Source organism: Hyaena hyaena, unplaced genomic scaffold (genome assembly GCF_003009895.1).
Source record: "Hyaena hyaena isolate Hyena2069 unplaced genomic scaffold, ASM300989v1 scaffold_505, whole genome shotgun sequence".
Classification (NCBI taxonomy): Eukaryota; Metazoa; Chordata; class Mammalia; order Carnivora; family Hyaenidae; genus Hyaena; species Hyaena hyaena.
In genome coordinates, this window is record NW_024081134.1 from 1095457 (window position 1) to 1113553 (window position 18097).

General features: G+C 40.1%; 1 protein-coding gene and 1 non-coding gene across 4 annotated transcripts; both read right to left on the reverse strand.

Annotated features, from left to right (window-relative positions):
• Positions 1-1084: 1084 nt before the first annotated feature.
• LOC120247148 lies at positions 1085-1188 on the reverse strand. Its single transcript, XR_005532232.1, has one exon. It is a non-coding gene; the product is annotated as a small nucleolar RNA U13 (small nucleolar RNA).
• Positions 1189-3052: 1864 nt separating this feature from the next.
• On the reverse strand, positions 3053-12570 carry SLC16A1 (solute carrier family 16 member 1). 3 transcript variants are annotated; one of them, XM_039254928.1, is made up of 4 exons: positions 12314-12570; positions 10655-10798; positions 7751-7795; positions 3053-3734 (listed from the first exon to the last, which is right to left on the reverse strand). In XM_039254928.1, the coding sequence occupies exons 1-4, from the start codon at positions 12528-12530 to the stop codon at positions 3529-3531; spliced, it is 612 nt and encodes a 203-aa protein (XP_039110859.1). In that variant the 5' UTR covers positions 12531-12570; the 3' UTR covers positions 3053-3528. The 3 variants fall into 3 exon arrangements, with proteins under 3 accessions (XP_039110859.1, XP_039110858.1, XP_039110860.1); XM_039254927.1 differs by having other exon boundaries at positions 6929-7795; XM_039254929.1 differs by lacking the exon at positions 7751-7795.
• Between the last annotated feature and the right edge of the window lie 5527 nt (positions 12571-18097).

Genomic DNA, 18097 nt, shown 5'->3' on the forward strand with positions numbered 1-18097 from the left:
GAACCATGAAAGACCGTTATGTTTTGCTCCCTAAATAATCTGGGTGGCTCAATGGGTTGAGCATCCGACTTTGGCTCAGGTCATGATCTCACGGTTTGTGGGTTTGAGCCCCACATCAGGTCTTGAGCCTGCTTTGGATTCTGTGTTTCCCTCTCTCTCTCCACCCCTCCCCACTTGCACTCTGTCTCTCTCACTCTCAAAAATAAACATTAAAAAATTTTTCTAGTATTTTAATAAAAAGAATCTTCAATGCCTACAACAGTGCTTAGAACTGGCCCAGGTTAAGTATGAACAATATCTATTGAATGAATGTGTGGAAAGGTTGACAGTCAACTTCTTCCTTAGGCCAATATTACCCTTTTTGTCATACTGTATTTTTTCTGACGCCAATCTCAGTGAAATGATGTTCTAGAACAACTGTAACTCTGTGACCTGTTAAGAGCTGGTTGCACAGGCTTTCTGAGTTGAACATTCACTTAAAGATGGATGATGATCAGAAGGGGAACCACAAAAATACTGTCCTCAGGAGCACTGTCTCCAGGAAGGTGGCACTGGTGGCTGACGGATAGTGGACTCTGCAGGCCATAGCTTCTGTCCTATACCAGCAAAATAGCCTTATGACTTGAGGCTATTTCTATTTTGTGCTTTTAAGTTCAATGTCATATTTACCTCCCTCTCACCAGACTCCAACTCTTAAAGAAGCGAGAAGCAATCAATCAATCTCTTATGGTAATCATTAGATTTATTTTCATAGAAGACAAGTTTCTCCTATCAGAACTCTTCTCTTTCAAATCTACTCATTTTTCCTGTATTAGTGAAAGGGTAGCAATCACATTCACATTAAGGAAAACAAATATAGGAAAAGTCACCATTCTAAAACAAGTATGGTTGGAATTTTGTGTGCATTCCCTTCCCCCCTTCCCCTAAAAGTACATTATATATACTTATCTAACCAGTTTGTGTTGTGCTTTTTTCATTTAATGTTGTATCATGCTTATAACATAAGGATATTTCCATCTTATTAGACTTCATAACTGTCTATTTAAATTAACATTACCATGCATTTAAGGATTCTCTTTTTTCACATCAGACAGATAATGTGCTGGCATTGTAACAAGGTTTAAGGATGGCACATGTCACACAATGGCTTGAACACCCAATTATGACGCTTATGAACTACAAAAGGATCTAAGGATTTTCAAATATAGTGCCCATTTCACTGTCAGATGTGTCAGGAAAAGTCACCTGAAGAGTTTGAAAGATAAAAACCCAGAACTAAATTTTTAATTTAAATTCTAGTTAGTTAACGTGTAGTGTAATATTAGTTTCAGGAGTAGAATTTAGTGATTCATCACTGACATATAATATCCAGTGCTCATCATAACAAGTAAGTCACTTAAGTAAAGTGCCTTAAGACTCTGTTAAATGTCTGGATTAAAAAACAAGGCTTTACTAAAAATATACAGATGACCAAGCAAATGAAAATATGGTCAATAATGGGGCACCTGGGTGGCTCAGTTGGTTAAGTGTCTGGCTTTGGCTCAGGTCATGATCTCATGGTTTGTGGGTTTGAGCCTCATGTTAGGGTCTGTGCTGACAGCTCAGAGCCTGGAGTCTGCTTCAGATTCTGTGTCTCCCTCTCTGTCCCTCCCCTGCTCATGCTCTGTCTCTGTCTCAAAAATAAATAAGCATTAAAAAAAATTAAAAAAAAGAAAGTATGGTCAACATTGCTAGTTGTAGAAGAAATTAAAAGTAAAAAGCCTGACAATGCCAGGTGCTGCCAAGGATACAGAATAACTACATCTCTCATACTTTGCTAGATGGATTCCAAAATGGTTTGGCCAATTCAACAATAGTTTGAGTTTCTTAAAACTTAAACATGAACTCACCACATGACCCAGCAACTCCAATGCTGGGCATATTCCCCAAGAGAAATGAAAGCATATATCTACACAGACCTCTGAGTGAATGTTTATAGAAGTTTTAGTTATAATAGCCAAAAAATGGGGGGAAAAAATGAAGTCCATCAACTGGTGAACAGATATCCAAATTATGGTACATTCACACCAAGAAATGTTACTCGCAATAAAAAGCAGTGAACTATGTATAAATGCAATGACATGGATGAATCATAAAACATTATGTTATATAGAGAAGCCAGACACAGAAGGTTACTCTGTTACTCACAACACTTCTGACATTCATTTTTTTCCCACAATGACCATTTTCTCAACAATTCTCCAGACTCTAATCTAGGTCCTACAGTTCATTTGAATGCTGACACGAAGTACCCAGAGTTAGTGTCAAATTCCACAGGCTTAAAGGCTCAGTCCCACAAGGCTGCCTTTACTTCAGATTCCAGCCACAAGTCTCAGGTTGTTACCTGTGCCTCTGACCCACTAGCTGTAAGTTGGGAGTTCCCACAAGTCTTTTCTCAGCTTTGGTAATTTGCTAGAATGGATCACAGAACTCAGGGAAACACTTTGCTTATGTTTATTGATTTATTTCTAAAGGACACGACTCAGGAACAGCTAAATGGAAGAGATGCATACGACACAATGGACGAGGGATGGTGGGGAGGCGTGGCTGGAGATTCTGTGCCTTGTCTGAGCATCTTACCCTCCCAACACCAGCCCGTCAATGTATTCACCAACAAGGAAGCTCTCTAAGCCTAGAAGTTTAGGAGTTTTTATGGAGATTTCATTACGTATGATTGATTAAATCAGTGGCTATTAGTAATTGAACTCAACTTCCAGTCCCTCCCCTCTCCCCACGGGTCATGGGAGAGCGGCTGAAAGTTCCAACCCTCTGATCAAAGCCTTGGTCTCTTTGGAGACCAGTCCCTCATCTTGAAGATACCTAAGGGGATTCCAGACACCAGTTATCTGACTAGAATGCAGAAAACACGCATCACCCAGAAATCCAAGGGTTTTAGGGGCTCTGTACCAGAAACTAGGGACAAAGATCAAATATATATTTCTTATTATGCCAGCTACCATACTATGTGATTTCATTTATTCCATTCTGGAAAAGCAAAATTATAGGGGACAGAAATCAGATTGGTGGTTGCCAGGGGATGTAGGGAAGGGAAGGAATGGACCGCAGAGGGGCGAGAGGGAATTACTGTGGCTGTTCAACATGTTCTATATTGGGGTGGTAGTTATTTATCTAGATGCCTTGTCAAAATTCATCAAACTTTAGTCTTACAAAAGAGATTTATTATTGTATGTGAAGTATACCTTAACAAAGATGACTTCAAATAAAAGCTATTTCCATCTGTTATCTTTTGTAAGTCCCCTGGCCCCAAAGGCTGTGACATATGCACTATGACTGCTGTGAGGGAATGAAACAAAAATTCCATCAGTGGGCACCTGGTATGACTTCCACACAAACGCCCACTGGCAATGGTGAGAAGTGCCAATAGAACCAGATTCGGTAGGATTTTTCAGGTGTTTTTGGTCCGAAGCTCCTCTGGCTATCCATGGTTCAGAATGGATGTTCCTCCTCTTTGGGGCCTCACATGCCTCTCTAGCCTCTAGAGTCTGCTGCTTTAATAACTTCTTTTGGCTTCTCTTTCCCTTCCTTTTTCTGTTGCTTCTCTGCTTTCTGTTCTTCCGCCACAAGTCGATAATTGATGCCCATACCAATGAAGAGGTAGATGCCTGCGATGATGAGGATCACACCGCACGCCCAGTATGTGTACTTGTAGTCTCCGTAGGTGTCGTTCAGATGACCTAAAGATACCCAAAGCACAGTTACGTGGGCACAAGTGAACAGTATACCTTTCCCAAATGAAGCTTCAGCACCTACTCAGAAAGATGTCAATCAGTCCTCAAAATGACAAATTAGTCTAAACAAGAACTGTTAAAAATGATCTCGTCTTTGATGATGTCACACTTGGGTCTTAGATGGCCTTGAATATTTTGTTAGTTTGAGCAACTTGAAAATAATTAAATCTCGGGCGACTGGGTGGCTCAGTCAGTTAAGCATCTGACTTCAGCTCAGGTCATGATCTCATGGTTTGTGGGTTTGTGCCACGCATTGAGCTCTGTGCTGACAGCTCAGAGCCTGGAGCCTGCTTCGGATTCTGTGCCTCTCTCTCTCTCTCTCTCTAGCAAAAATAAATAAAAACAAAAAGCAAAAAATTTGTTAGAAAATAATTAAATCTTTCCAAGTTTGAACTGGGATCACCTAGAATCAATTACATCTTTCCAAATTTGAATCGGGAAAGACGGAGTTCACCTAAAATCAATCCTCTGGGTTCACAGTGGAAAAATGTGTTGCTCAAAAGAGGCTTTGGAGTCTTGCCCCAGGCACAGAGCGAACTGCAGTCTCCAGGCCAGTGCTCTTTCGCTGACAGCAGCATTTCCCAAAGGGCAGCCCCTGAGAACACTTGTCTTAAGCTATAAAATGAACAGCAACACAGTCCCACCATTCTAAGTGTGTGATCCTCACGACAGGCAGATTCAGTCATCATCCCCCTGTATAATGGATGAACTGAGAACAGACACCTTAAGTAACTCGTCCAAGGTCACAGAGCTCGTAAGTGAGATAACATGGCTTTTAACCCGAAGTCTGACACTGAACCTGCACCTATAACCCCCTGAGTGTTTCCAAAGTCAAACTTAGGAACTGGCATAGCATATTCTTTCCTGTTAAAGATTCACAATGTGCATTAACATATTAAATAGGCTTTGCAAGGTCCTCTGGTAATCTATCAAACTTGGGGTTTCCAAAAATTTTTTGGCCATGAAATCCTTGTTATAGTAAAACTTATTAGCATCTCACCCAATTGGTAAGTTAAAGAACAAACTCTGAAAACCCTACTCTACACCTAAGAGGACTTAATACAACCAATTCAAAGACGATTCCTTATGCTTTTCTAACTCAGAGCATCGTTCATTCAGCAATACTTATTAGGCTGACACATACACCCAGTGCTGGGCTGCTGGCCCTGAGGATAAGGGAGAGCAGAGGAGAGAACATCCACAGTTCAGTGGAGAAGAGAAATGTTAATCAAACAATTATACAAGCCATGACAAGGAGCCTTTGAAAGCAGAAAATAGGGGGTTGGGAGCAGCAAGCAGGGTCAGGAAGGCTTCTCTTACAGTGTAAATGAAGCAGAGACCTAGAGGGGCATGGGGCCCATGCAGGAGGAGGGGATGGGAGAAGGGTGAGGCCAGAGCACAGCAAGTGCAAAGGCAGGTGGTAGGAAGCCCGGGTGGGAGAGGGGAAGGAGGAAGGGCGGGGTTGCTGGAGCACAGAGAACAAAAGGTGAGTGACAGGAAATGAGGCCGGAAAGACTGGTGACCAGGCTGGGGGGCACCTTGTAGGCCAAACTAGGGAATCTGATCTCCACCCTAAGAACAATGGGAAGCAACTGGAAAGATCTCATCAGCTGGGATATTGGGTTTGCATTTGCCTGCAGAGTAGAAAACAGATTGTAGGCTGGCAAGAGTGGATATGGGCAGACCAGCCTGGAGGCTGCTGGAGTGACCCAGAGAGGGGACAGGAGCTGTGGATGGGCTGGTGTTGTGATGCAAACAGTGGGCAGACCAGAGAGGTATTGAGGAGCTTACAGATTTAGAAATTTATAGGACTTGGATTCTCATTGGATATAGGAAGGAATGAGGAATGGGAGTCTAGAAGAATCAGCAGTGGATCTTCTTTTATGAATCCTTCCTTACTTATAATGCATAATCTAAAAAGCATGAGTCCTATCCAGAGGAAGCCTAAATTATTACTGCATTTTGCATTAATAGTAATTTTAGGGAGGCCTCAGTGGCTCAGTTGGTTAAGTGTCTGACTTTGGCTCAGGTCATAATCTCGCAGTTTGTGGGTTCGAGGCCTGTGCTGGACTCTGTGCTGACAGCTCAGAGCCTGGAGTCTGCTTTGGGTTCTGTGTCCTCCTCTCTCTGCCTCTCCCACATGCATGCGTGGGCTCTCTCTTTTTCTCTCTCTCTCAAAAATGAATAAACGTTAAAAAAATTTTTAATAGTAATTTTATTTATTATTTTAAAAAATTTTTTAATGTTTTATTTATTTTTGAGAGAGAGAGACTGCGTGAGCAGGGCAGGGTCAGAGAGAGAGGGAGACACAGAATCCAAAGACAGACTCCAGACTCTGAGCTAGCTGTCAGCACAGAGCCCGAAGCGCGGCTCAAACCCACGAACCACGAGATCATGACCTGATCTGAAGTTGGACGCTTAACCGACTGGGCAACCCAGGCGCCACTTAAATAGTAATTTTAAATTGTAAACAATTTGGTACTCCTAGAGAATAATCCACCAAGTTTTAGGGTCACTTACTAGTTGTGTGAACTTGGGCAAGCTATTTCACTTTTAAAAGCCTCTGTTTCTTCATTGATAAAGTAGGGACATTAGCAGTCTTACCCTATAGACTTGTGAGCTGTGAGAGGGTATATGAAATTATTTAGACAGTCCCTGGTGTACTGTGAGCCCTTGCCTGGTAACTCTTATTATTTAGTGTATATAATACACATATTAGTTTTATAATCAGAAAAGGTTATTTTAATGAATATTTAAGTTTGTAATTTTTTTTGACTCCCTTTTCAGGTTGATGGTTCAATGTAATTCGATTCTGTACCTGAGTAATTATGCCATGCCAAGCATTGTGTCGGCACTGAGGATACAGAGATGAGAAATAGTGGAGCACCTGGGTGGCTCAGTTGGTTAAGTGTCTGACTCTTGATCTCAGCTCAGGTCTTGTTCTCAGGGTCGTGAGTTCAAGACCCTCCTTGGGCTGCACACTGGGCGTGGAGCTTACTCACAAAAAAAGAAAGAATAAAAGAGAAATACTTGCCCTCTGCCACCCAGAGGCTCACTAATCTCTGCTTTCTATCACCTTCCCAATCTTCCACGCCTGTTTTATGTTAACAGGACCAAAGAGGTAGTAAGGCACACTATACCTAAAAGTGGCGGCCCCAGGAGGACAGGACAGCATTCCACAATGGTCACCAATCCCACAGCGCTGGAGAACCTCTGGGGTCCAACGAGATCCATCAGTGTTTCGAATAATACCGAGCTAAACCACCCAAATGCAAATCCAAGGAATCCCGCATAGACACAGAACCCAATGTAGCTGGAGGATAAAGGTGCTAGCAGATGACACATTCCATTTGCAACAATAGAAGCAGCAAAAAAATACTGAACTCGAGGTCTTATCCACTTTGTGTTGGCTACAAGTCCCATAGAAGGTCTGGCTATAATATCGACAAAAGACAGAATGGAAAGAAGGAAGGCAGCTTTCTCACTAGAGTACCGTTGACTCTTGGCATAACTATTAAGAAAGACTAAAGGCGTAGCCAGCCCAAAAGCCATCACCACATTTCCAGAGAGGTACAGTAGAAAGCCTCTGTGGGTAAACAGAGATAAGTCCATAACTTTGTGAACTCTTTGAAAAACTGATTGTTTCTCCTCTTTGGGGTTTCTGCCATTAAAATCTGTCCTTGTATTATTTGTCCCCTTTTCTACATCAGATTTCCCAGCATCCTGAAGGGATTCTTTAGACCTGTCATTCCCTGCGTTGGTTGGCGGGGGCCCTATCGGTCGCATCAGAGCTCCAGCTACACAGCAGTTTAGTAGGAGGCCCCCAAGAATTAGGAAGCTTCCTCTCCAGCCAAAGATACTGAAGAAAGCCTGATTGAGGGGGGCCAGAGTGGAGAGGAACACAGGGCTGCCTGTCATCGCCAGCCCATTTGCCAATGGTCGCCTCTTGTAGAAATACTTGCCAATCATGGTCAGAGCCGGATTCAAGTTGAAGGCAAGCCCAAGACCTGGGGAGGAGAGGAAAAGAACCACATACCAGAATAAATGTCAGCAACATATTTGTTATTGATCAACTAGACAAAATGAATGGCAGGAGGTCAAAACCATCATTGTAAGAGAGGCGATTATAAGTAGTAGATCATGAAGTAGGCTGCTATCGAATGAATACTCACAGACATAAAGTCTCTTTATGCAGCAAATACTACATTTATGATATAACATTAAGATAATTCTTTTGACGTTAGCAACAAAAAGAATAATAAATGTAGACTCCCTTGTTTAATTTCATAATTTAGGGAATTGAAAACAAAAAGGAGAGGATAAACCTCATAAATTCAGGAAGCGAGACGGAAGTGGAGGGGCTGAGGTCAGGAAAAGAAGAAAGAAGAAGAGGTGGGAAGAGAGAGAAAATATTTTGGGACAATAAAACACAGCATTATGTAGATGCAAATATACCTTAGTAAAGCCATTAATTTAATGTAATTTCAATGAGCATGCCAATGTATTCAATTTTTCACATGAGGTAAGATGACTCTAAAATACACTTGGAGAACAAATGCATTAGAAGTATTAAAAAAATAAATAATGGGGGGGGGGACCAACACTAACAGATATATAAATGTTTGCTACAGGTAGAGCTGCAGTAATCAGAACAGTGTGCACTTAGTCAAAAGGAAAAACTGACCAATGAAATTGGGCAAAACATCCAGAAACAGAACCAAAAGATACATTTAAATAAATAGGGAAGAGTAGATTTTTCAACCAATGGAGCTGGGACAAGTATCCCAAAAACCTACGAAGTGGTCTCCCATTCTTACTCCCTTCCTGGGTAAACCAGACTAGAATGCCACCCATTCAGTCTCCCTACTGACTGCCATCCACAGCTCTTCACCCTGGGTTAGGAAGCACCGTGATTTGGCCCTTACGTACCTCCTTACCCGCATCTCAATGTATTCTCAGATGTGCTGAGCATATCTGTTCCTCGAGATTTTCACAAACCTGGCTCCTACTTAATCATTCACATCTCAACTCAAGATAATCCACTGAAAGAACTTCCCTTTAGGGGTCATTCAAGCTTTCATCAAAATGCTGTTTTAAGTTTTTGCAAAGCACTTCTCACTAGCTTATATGTACTTATCTATTCATTTATTTGTTGGTCTGTTTACTACAGAGCAGGAACCTTGTCTGTTATGTTGGCTCTGTCCCCACAGAACTTGGAACCAGTCTCTGACATATAAATAGGGACTCAATAAATATTTATTGAATGAATTAATAAGTGAAGTAATGAACAAGCTGAATAGCCAAGTAAGGTTCTGTTCCTTCCTTACGTTATTCACATGCTCTAGATGGATTAAAAAATTTAAGTGTTTAAAATGTTAATGATGGGAGCCTGGGTGGCTCAGTCTGTTAAGCGTCCGACTTCGGCTCAGGTCATGATCTCATAGTTCCTGGGTTCAAGTCCCGCATCAGGCTCTGTGCTGACAGCTAGCTCAGAGCCTGGAGCCTGTTTCAGATTCTGTGTCTCCCTCTCTCTCTGACCCTCCCCTGCTCATGTTGTCTCTCTCTCTCAGAAATAAATAAAAAACATTAATAATAATAAATTAATATTAATAAATTAATAATAAAAAAATTTTTAATGTTAATAAATGTAGTTAAAGTACAGATCCAAAAAGATAATACCTGTTATTGGCATTATCTCACATTCTGTGGGTGGGACTGTACATTATTATAAGCTTTCTAAAAGAATATTTGGCCAATCACTTCAAAAACTTTTTCCCCCAGGAATTCTCTTCTAAAATTTGTCCTATGGAAATTATCATGTTCACAAAGATGTATAGAGAAGCTCTATCATATAAATATTGTTTATTAATAGTGAAAAATATAAACAACCTAAAGGTCTTTCAATGTGAGAATGGTGAAATACACTATGTTGCCTCCATCCAATGGAAAATAGTAGCTGCTACAGTATATTCACTGAAATGGGGGTCTATATACATAATGCATTATTATGTAAAAAATCTGGTTACAAACATTATACATAATTTCATCCCCTTTATTTTCTAAGTAAATCATATGTGTATGGATAAAAATATAAGCATCAAAATATTAATGGTTTTCTCTGAATTGTAGAGTAATGGGTGATCTATATTCTTTATCCTTAGTAGTTTCATTTTCGAAATGTAGCTATTAAGAAAGGGGGAGGGGAGGCTTTCTCATGTGTGTCCTTAAACCCTGAAAATGGATTTGGACTCTCAACCAGAAAATTCTTTCTTTGTATCTGACATTTTCTCTTACTCTAACTTGAGCCAACTTCTGCTTGGGTGGAAGGATAATGAGTGGGAATAGCTGATGACCACCATTTCAGCAACTTGCCACACTCTCTTTACCTATCACCACTGTGTTTCTTAAGCTTGGGAAAAAAAAGGAAGGAAGGAAGAAAAACTTTCAATAAAAAAATAACGACCCAATGGCTCAGTCAGTTAAGCGTCTGACTTTTGATATAGGTAATGATCTCACAATTGTGAGTTTGAGCCTCATAATGGGCTCTGCACTACTAGCTGATAGAGCAGAGCCCACTTGGGATTCTCTCTCTGTCTCTCTTTCTCTGTCCCCCACCTTGCTTATGCTCTCTCTGTTTCTTTTAAGATAAATAAATCAACTTAAAAAAAATAACCACCCAAAGTGCCAGACCTTTCTTTAAAGACATGTTTTTCTGGTACTATGAAATTAATTTATATATAGCTCTTAAAAATGGTAATCCAATCATTTTTCTAAGGACTTTTCATTTCTCAAAAGAAATGGCAGATGAATGCTACAAATAATCCAGATAAAAATTTATGCTTCAAAATACATCAGTAGCAACTCACCTCCAATGAATCCAATGTACAAGTAAAGTTCCTGTACGGTGTTGGAGAAAGAAGCTGCAATCAAGCCACAGCCTGACAAGCAGCCACCAGCAATCATGGTTGGACGGCTGCCATATTTATTCACCAGAATACTGCTGATAGGACCTGGGAGAGAGCGAATAACTTAGTAATATAGAGGAGAAGCCCCCCCCAACATCCACACCTGCACAAGGCATTACTGACATGACAGGGGCATGTAAGTACCCCACCCCCAGAAAATAAACAGATGAAACAGAAGATTCTGGTAAGCAATAGTGCTTTCTATTTTATACCAGAGTTACAGGTTTGTGTAATGGGGAAAATCTAGCATTGATTGTACATCTTCTGTATACTTACAACATATTGGATGGATTTTAACTGAAGTATGGAAGACCTAATCTATTTCCTTTAAAGCAAAATAGTTTGCAAATTAAGTGTTTATAGGATTCTTCAAGTATCTATGATATTATTAACATGTATGTAGCAAGTTTGCTCTGGGCTTTTTTTCAAAAAAATTTTTAAATGTTTTTATTTATTTCTGAGAGAGAGAGAGAGAGACAGCATGAGCAGGGGAGGGTCAGAGAGAGGAGACACAGAATCTGAAGCAGGCTCCAGGCTCTGAGCTAGATGTCAGCACACAGTCCAACGCGGGGCTCGAACCCACGAAACATGAGATCACGACCTGAGTCGAAGTCAGACGCTTAACTGACTGAGCCACCCAGGTGCCCCAAGTTTGCTGTTTTTAAATTTTTAGATGAATATCTGGAGCAAATGCACACAAACATGATGAGATGTATGAGCAAGCCTGATCAAACTTCTGACTTTAGAGCATATTTTCAAATTAGCTAAAAGGTACTTTGTTTCTCATAGAAAACAACAAAACCAAAACAGAACTACAAAACAAGAATGCCTACCATCACCACTTTTCTTCAACATTATATTGGAGGTCCGAGCCAGCGCAGTTAGAGAGGGGGGAAGAAGGTGTAAGGAAAGGAAGAAACCAAACTATCAGTACTTGCAAAAGATATGTTAGTCTATCTTAAAATTGTGAGAAAAAAAATCTACCAGTAAACTACTGGAAGTATTAAGTGTTTAGCAAGGATATATGATTAAACATAAAACATCAGTTGGCTTTCCATATACCAGCAACCACACATAATCATTTTAACAGAAGTCCTCCTTCATAATGCTGTTTTGCAATATAACTGAGCTAACAGCTCACGGTTGTATGTAGCCTTTATTGTTAAAGGGAATGAGAAATAGGACTCAAATCACATAGCTTCAAAAATTAACATTTCAATTATCTTACACAGAAAGGCATCAAGAACAAAAAGTATTTAATATGGAGTTTTTGTCTGCCTTTAAAAAAAATTATTTTAATGTTTTATTTATTTTTGACAGAGAGAGAGAGAGACAGCACAAGCCGGGGAGGTCAGAGAGAGAGGGAGACAGAGAATCCAAAGAGAGGCTCCAGGCTCTGAGCCAGCCAGGCTTTCAGCACAGAGCCCGACGCGGGGCGGGAACCCACGAACCGCGAGATCATGACTTGAGCTGGAAGTCGGACGCTCAACCAACTGAGCCACCCAGGTGCCTCTTGTCCGCCTTTTGAAAGCTAAAAGATCAGGCCTTCTGGGTACTTACCTCCAGCATACATGACAGCAAACATAATAGAAGAGATCCATGACACTTCGCTGGTGCTGGCGTTAAATATTTCTTCAATTTCTTTGTAAAATACAGAAATAGATTTGCCAAATGCACAAGAGAAGCCAATGGAAATAAAAGCTCCAACAACCACTGCCCAACCCCAGCGTCCATCTGGGGGGCTGGGTCTAACTGGACCTCCGTTTGACGGTGACATTGGAGGTAAAGATGAATTCCAAAATGCAGTGCAAATCCAAATATCTAAAGGAGATGAAATTAAAATAGCACATAAAAAGTAGGTCAATAAAAAGCACTTCCATAAGATCCCTTAAACTCCTGTTATAAAATAACTGAAAAGTTTTTCAATATTACTTGTACCCTGTGACCACAGTAGAAAAAGTTCAAGAGTTATAGTATTGCCCCCAACTTTTATGGGCTTAAAGTTAGAAACTCACCACCACTTGAACTGTATGCCCAAATCTTTTTCAATAAATGTTTTGCTTTTTCAAATTTATAAACATGTCTGTTTTAATAAGAGATCAGTAATTTTCCACATTACCGAAGATAACTAAACAACTCAGCTGACTTATCTGCATGCAAAACTCACAGATACACACACTTTAAAAGGTTCATAATTTAGTATTTCCTTTATAATTTCTCTTCTTTCCCAAAATATATTCCCCAACACTCACCTGGTTTTTATGTTCCTAGAATTTATAGGCTAACTTAAAAGTGTCAGGATGGGGGCACCTTGGTAGCTCAGTCAGTTGACTATCCGACTTTGGCTCAGGTCATTATCTCAAGGTTTGTGAGTTTGAGCCCCACATAGGATTTGCTGCTGTCAGCCTGTCAGTGCAGAACCCACCTTGGATCCTCTGTCTCCCTCTCTCTGCCCCTCCCTGATTTGTGCTCTTACCCCAAATAAATAAATATTTTTTAAAAAGTGTCAGGAAGGATGGTGGGGGGGAGGGGGGGATGGGCATGGAGGAGGGCACTTTGGGGATGAGCACTGAGTGTTATGTGGAAACTAATTTGACAAACTATTTGTAAAAAAAAAAAAAGTGTCAGGAAGGATATACTAATATCCCATAAAACTCACTAGACATATGGCAATTTTCTTCCTTCCTTCCTTCCTTCCTTCCTTCCTTCCTTCCTTCCTTCCTTCCTTCCTTCCTTCCAGTATGCAACATGTGAGCAAGTGAGAAGGGGAGGGAGGAGAGAGAGAGAGGGAGAGAGGGAATCTTAAGCAGGATCCACTCTCAGTGTGGAGCCTGATGTGGGGCTCGATCCCATGAACCTGGGATCATGACCTAAACCAAAATCAAGAATCGGACACTCAACCGACTGAACCACCCAGGCGCCCCAGACATATAGCAATTTTTAAAAAGTTCTTTCCACTTTGGTGCTATTATGAATAATGCTGCTATGAAATTTTGTGTACAGGTTTTTTTGCAGACAGGTTTGTCAGTTCTTTTGGGTATATACTTAGTAAAAATGCTAGGTCATATGGTAATTTTGTTTAACATTTTGAGAAACTTCCAAACTCTTTTGTAAAGTGGCTGGACCATTTTACAATTTCACCAGCAATGTATGAACGTTCCAATTAAAAAAAACATTTTTAATTTTTTTTTATTCATTTCTTAGAGAGAGAGAGAGACAGTATGAGCAGGGGAGGGTCAGAGAGAGAGGGAGACACAGAATCCGGAGCAGGGTCCAGGCTCTGAGCTAGCTGTCAGCACAGAGTCCGATGTGGGGCTTGAACCCATGAACCGTGAGATCATGACCTGAGCCGAAGTCCGATGTTTAACCGGCCGAGCCACCCTGGCGCCCCGAAAGTTCCAATTTTTCTACATCATCACTAACAATTGTTATGTCTCTTTATGATTTCTAACTATCCTAATGTGTATGAAGTGGTAACTTATTATTTTGATTTTCATTTCTCTAGTAACTACTGATGCTTAGCCTCTTTCATATGCTTATTGGCCATCTGTACATCTTCTTTGAATATATGTCTTTGGAGAAGTGTCTTCTTTGGAGAAATGCCTATTCAAATTCTTTGACTAGGATCATAATCTTAGCCGAAGTCAGACGCTTGATCAACTTAGCCACCTAGGTGCCCCCTGATTACTGTAGCTTTATACTAAGTTTTATTTATTTTTAAAGTTTATTTATTTACTTTGAGGGGGTGAGGCAGAGAGAAAGGGAGAAAGAATCTCACGTAGGTTCTATGCCATCAGTATAGAGCCAGATATGAGGCTCGATCCCATGAATTCTGAGAACCTGACCTGAGTTGAAATCAAGAGTCAGATGTTCAACTGACTGAGCCACCCAGGTGCCTCACTAAGTTTTAAAATGAAGAAGCATAAGTCCTTCACTTCTGTTCTTTTCCAAGGTAGTTTTGATGATTCTGAGGCTTTGTATTTCTATTTAAATTTTAGCATCAGTTGTCAATTTCTGCAACAACAACAAAAAAAACAAACAAAAACCCTGAGATTTTGAGAAGGACAATGTTGAATGTAGATTTGGGGAGTAATGGCCATCTTAATAATATTAAGCCTTCTGGCCTTCTGATCCAGCACACAGGAAGTTTTTCCATTTATTTAAGACTTCTTTCAGCAATGCTTTGAAGATTTCAGTGTACATGTCTTGAACCTCCTTGTTTAAATTTATTCCTGAATATTTTACTATTTTTGATGGTATTGTAAATTGATTGTTTTCTTAATTTTACTTTTGGATTTTTCATTATTGGTGTATTGTCAAACAATTAGTTTTTGAATATGAATCTTGCATCTTGCAAACTTGTTTAACTCATTCATTACTTCTAATAGATTTATGTGTCAATGTGTGTGGATTCTTTAGGATTTCCTGTTTATAAGATCATGCCATCTCTGATAGTTTTACATCTTCCTTTACAATTTGAATGCTTTTTTTTTCATTGCATAATTAGCCTGGATGAAACCTCCAGCACAATGTTAAACAGAAGTCAGGGGCGCCTGGGTGGCTTAGTCGGTTAAGCGTCCGACTTTCGCTTAGGTCATGATCTCGTGGTTCGTGGGTTCGAGCCCCGCGTCGGGCTCTGTGCTGACTGCCTGCTCGGAGCCTGGAGCCTGTTTCAGTCTGTGACTCCCTCTCTCTCTGACCCTCCCCTGCTCACGGTGTCTCTCTCTCTCTCTCCTAGAAATAAAGAAAACATAAAAAAAAAAAAAAAGTCATGAGAGTGGACATCCTTGTTTTATTTCTGACCTTAGAGGAAAAGAGTTTAGTAGCTCACCATTAAGTAAGATGTTAGCTATGTTTTTTTGTAGGTGGCCTTTATTAAGCTTGGGGAGTTTCATTCTATTTCTAACCGTTGAGTGTTTTTTATCATGAAAGGGCATTTGATTATGTCAAATGCATTGTTATAAGCCTATTAAGAGGATCATGTGTTTTTTGGTCTTTATTGCATTAATATGGTTTGGCATACTGACTGAGTTTTGTATGTTGATCCACATATGAATTCCCATGTTCATGAGACAAATTCTCAGTTTGTCATGATATATAACCCATTTTAATGCTGTTGGATTCAGTTTGATCCTATTTGGTTGAGAATTTTTACATCTATATTAGAAGATAGAGGTTTGTAGTTTTCTTGTGGTATCTTTGGTTTTGGTATCAGGGTAATATCAGCTTCAAAGAACAAGGTGGGAAATGTTCCCTTCTCTACTATTTTCTAGAAGAGCTTGTAAAAGATTGGTGTTAGATCTTTAAATGTCTCATAGAATTTACTAGTGAAGCCATCTGGGTTTCCAGTTTTCCTTGTGTGTTTTTTTTTTTATGACTACTTCAATCTCTTTAATTATATTAGGTCTATTCAGGTTTACATGAGTCACTTTGGTAGTTTTTTTATACAAATTTGTTTATTTCATTAAGATTCTCTATTTTTTTAGTATGTTTGTAGTATTTCTTTATAATCCTTTTTTATTTCTGTAACGATATAGAAAGAGTTTAGCCAGCCAGGAACAGTCCTCACAAGACTGACCTCACTTTTTTTTTTTTAATGTTTTATTTATTTCTAGGAGAGAGAGAGAGACAGCGTGAGCAGGGGAGGGTCAGAGAGAGAGGGAGTCACAGACTGAAACAGGCTCCAGGCTCTGAGCTGGCAGTCAGTACAACAGAGCCCGACGCGGGGCCCGAACCCACAAACCGTGAGATCATGACCCAAGCAAAAGTCGGACACTTAACCGACTAAGCCACCCAGACGCCCCTACAGCTCCAAAACTTCTATTTATTTATTTCTTTAAATAACTCTCTCTTTATTGATAGTCTTTATTTGGTAAGACATTGTTTTTAATATCTTTAGCCATTGTTTTCTGTAATTATTTGAACATCTTTATAATAGTTAATTTAAAGATTTTGTCTAGTAAGTCCAACATCTGGGCTTCCTCAGGGATAGTTTCTATTGAATGATTTTTCTTCCTGTATACAGAGCATTCTTCCTGTTTCTTTGTGTGTCACGTATTTTTGTTGTTTTTGGTAACAAGATTTTTTAAATAACATATGTCGCAGCTGTGGGAATCAGATTCCCTCCCTCCCCGTGGGTTAGTTGGTACTGCTGTTTGTGGTTCATGTTGCTGCTGCTATTCCCTTTTGTTTAATAACTTCATGAACAAAGTATGTTAACTTTATTGTTGTTCTTCTGCTTTGTCATATATGACCACTGAAATCTCTGTTCAATTAGCTTAGTGATAAGTCAACAGTGGGACAAAGACTTCCCTAAATACCTTGAATCAGGGTATCTCCTAGGCATTGCAAAAGGGCATTGTGTGTGTGGTGTGGCATGTTTTCAACTCTCTAGCAGGCAGCTTACATCTCTACCTTAGTCTTCAATTCCTGCTCATACAGAGCTTCATGATCAGGCAGAGGTGGGAAATTCAGGCCTTCTCAGGTCCTTCCTGAGCATGGGATGTCTTGCACATGTGCATGACCTTCTGGAGTGCCAGGATTATATCAGAGCTTTGCAAAAATTCCCTATGGACATCTTATTCCCAAGATTTTCCTTTTAAGTGTTTGGTCAGCTTTTTGTTTGCCCCAATTGTTTTTCCAACTCAGGGAGCTGAGATGTTAAATAATTGCCTCTGGTTGTTTTTCAACAAATGTCCTAGAGAAAAAGTTGTTCACACTAAGCAAGCTCTGAATTAGAGCAAATGAAGATAAGCCCTGGGAGAGGCCGGTGGGTTAACAGGTTAAGCCTGTTAACTCCCTGGGGGAGTCCAAACCCATTCTGTCTCACCAGAGGCTACTATATTGCTGGTGTTCATACCTACTGTGATTGTGAGGTTATTTGTTTTTAATCATTTTTATAGACTTGGGGAGAGAAGGATGGGAATAGGTCATGTTTAAACACCACAAATCTTGCTGTTCTTAGAAACAGCTGTTTGCTTGTACACAGTTTCATTGGGTTATTATAAGCCTTTGGTTAATTTTGAGTTCTGAAAAGTTGATTTTAGTAATTTTTGCCAGTTTTCTCATTGCTTTTGTAATGCAGTAGATTTTCAGAGGGCTCACTCCAGAAGTACCACTACCATTGATTTCTGTATTTAAAAAAAGGGTTTTTTTAGTGTTTTTATTTTTGAGATAGGGACTGAGCATGAGTGGGGAAAGGGCAGACAGAGAGAGGGAGATGCAGAATCAGAAGCAGGCTCCTGGCTCTGAGCTGTCAGCACAGATCCCGATGTGGGGCTTGAACTCACGGACATGAGATCATGACCTGAGCCGAAGTTGGACGCTTAGCTGACTGAGCCACCC